Below are 2,387 nucleotides of genomic sequence, written 5' to 3' on the forward strand. Positions count from 1 at the left end.
CGCCCGCGGGCAGTCAGGCCGGGAGCCCACTTCTGGGAGGTTGCAACTGAAGCGTCTTTTATTTTTTTCAATCCTCGCCAGAGGATACGTGTTTATTGATTTCAGAGAGAGGAAGACAGAGACAGAGAGAGAGAGAGAGAGAGAGAGAGAGAGAACATCAGTTGCTTCCCGTACTCGCCCCAACTGGGGATTGAATCTGCAACCTGGGCATGTGCCCTGACCGAATCCAGCCACAACCTTGGCGTATCGGGACCGCGCTCCGGCCACCGAGCCACCGGCCGGCTGCAGGGAAGCTGTGGAGTCGGCACAGTGTGCGCTTCACTCACGGCCCCGCCAGATGGGGAGCACCAGGGAGGCTCCCAACAGAGCGGACGATGACCACAGTGACCCGGGCCACGGCCTGTGACCCACTGCGGGAGCTCTTCGACCCATTCTGTGAAAAGAAGACCCTGGGGCACTGGAGACCCGAGACTCTGTCTCCACCGGGAAACCTGCCTGGAGATGCCAGGCGCCAAGGAGCCGACAAGCTCCCGGCCTGGAGAAGGCACGTGAGGCGTGAACCAGGCCGTGGCTGCCTGCAGAGAGGCCGCTGGGCCGGGAGGGAGCTGTGCTGGAAGCCGCATGGAGGAGCAATCATTTTATTGGTCGTTTGTGCTTAGAGAAGCGGGGCTGGGGGGAGGTGGGCATACGGCGGCCCCGGGGAAGCTGCTGGTCCAGGCTCCGGGCAGGAAGGGCAGGGGCCACGAGCCCCCAGCGGTGTGTTGGCTGAGGGGGCATCTCTTTGTCCTTCTGGAAATGTCCCGAGACTAAGGCTGGCCTGGCCCCTCCCCCACCCTCCTCGGGCCTGCTGCGTGTCTGTCCACATGGCCCTCCTGGGGGTCCAGTTCCGCCTCTGGCCTCGCTGCCCCTGCTTCAGGGGGAGGAGCCACGGATGGAGCAGGACTCCCTGGCGAGTGTCCTCCAGCCCAGTCCTGGCTCTGGCGTTCGCAGGGGTGCAGCGCCCAGGCTGGGGCCCGCGGCCGAGACAGCTCCTGGGGTCTGTGAGGCTGTGGTGGCACAGGCCGGGCATCTGCAAAGGGCAGCAGAGCAGTGAGGGCTGCCAGGCCAGGGGCCCCGGGCTGTCCTGTGACCCTGCCTTAGTGGTGTCCACGGTGTCGGGGCCACTCCGACTCCAGAAAGGCCCCATTCTGACCTGGGCAAGCCTCAGTTTCCCCTCCGGAGTCACTGAGGGCTGGAGGGCCTGGCCCCAGCACACTGACGGGGACCCGGGGAACAGGGCCGGGAGGAGCCCCAGGCTTGGGGAGAGTCAGGGTCATTTTTGAGGACACACTGGGCCATTAATCCCTGGCCTGGTCATCATGCCATGAATAAGGGAGCACGCTGGCGTCCAGGTGCTCTGTGGGGTTCCCACGCTGCCATAGGCATCCCTGCTGGACAGACAGCTGCCCGTCAGCAGTCCACCCTTCCTCTGGTCAGTCAGGCCGCACCGCCCTGTGGTGTGCAGCCCTGGCCGGGGTCCCGAGTGCAGGACCCTTGCGTCCCGTGTCCCGTTGCTGCCCTCAAGTCAGCAGAGTGACCTCCTGAGTCTGCCCTGGCGACACTCAGGGTGCTCCGCACAGCAGGAGGCCGCTGGCCTCCCTCGGCACCTGCCCAGCGGGGTGCCTCTCTGAGCAAGGGTAGGGCTGCGTGTGGTGGGAACGCTCCGCTGCAGGCATCGCCCACGAGGCCCGGGCAGAGGCGGACGCGAGGTGGGGGGCCCAGCTCACGGTCAGTGGCCAGAGGGCCTGGGCGGGCTGTGGTGGGGGAGTGCCCACCGGTCCTCACACTCACCAGAGCCTACTGCCGGGGCGCCAGGTCCACCACAGGCTTCTGGACGCCGAAGGCCGTGATGAAGATGTTCACCACGACGATGATGAAGACGAGGCCGGTGGCCAGGTTGTTGAGGAAGTCCAATTTGGCGTGCTTGGCTGGGTTGTTGAGGTCATACCTGACTGTGGGCGAGAGGGTGTGGACACTGCCCAGGCTGCCCGCACCGGGCCCAGCGCGGCCGAGCATCAGGCCACCTCTGTCCATCAGAGACACGCCTGCTTTCATGCACTACTGACAAGGGGCCTGGCGCCTGCGGCCACACAGCCAGCACCTTCCTGAGTGTCCTGTGAGAGGTCATCCCGCCAGCCTCCCCTTCAGGTGACAGGCAGGGCAACAGGCAGGAGGTCAAGTAACCGCAGGAGGTCACACAGCAGCCAGGAGGCGGGGAGGCACCTGAGCCCTGCTGCTCCCAGCCCTGACCGCACCTGGGGACGGGGTAGAAGGACAGAGCCACGAGGGGCTCTCTGGGGCACATCCTGGACTGCAGGGCGAAGTGAGGTGCCCCCCCCCCCCCCCCC

General features: G+C 65.9%; 1 protein-coding gene across 1 annotated transcript in view; it reads left to right on the plus strand.

Annotated features, from left to right (window-relative positions):
* CARD19 (caspase recruitment domain family, member 19) overlaps positions 1 to 2,368 on the plus strand; it is a 60,315-nt gene extending 57,947 nt beyond the window's left edge. Inside the window, exon 10 of the mRNA XM_014529515.1 lies at positions 2,034 to 2,368. Coding sequence (XP_014385001.1) covers positions 2,034 to 2,159 — 126 coding nt within the window. The 3' untranslated portion in view covers positions 2,160 to 2,368. The remainder of the gene's footprint in view (positions 1 to 2,033) is intronic.
* The last annotated feature ends 19 nt before the right edge of the window (positions 2,369 to 2,387 follow it).

Source organism: Myotis brandtii, unplaced genomic scaffold (genome assembly GCF_000412655.1).
Source record: "Myotis brandtii unplaced genomic scaffold, ASM41265v1 scaffold684, whole genome shotgun sequence".
Lineage (NCBI taxonomy): Eukaryota > Metazoa > Chordata > Mammalia > Chiroptera > Vespertilionidae > Myotis > Myotis brandtii.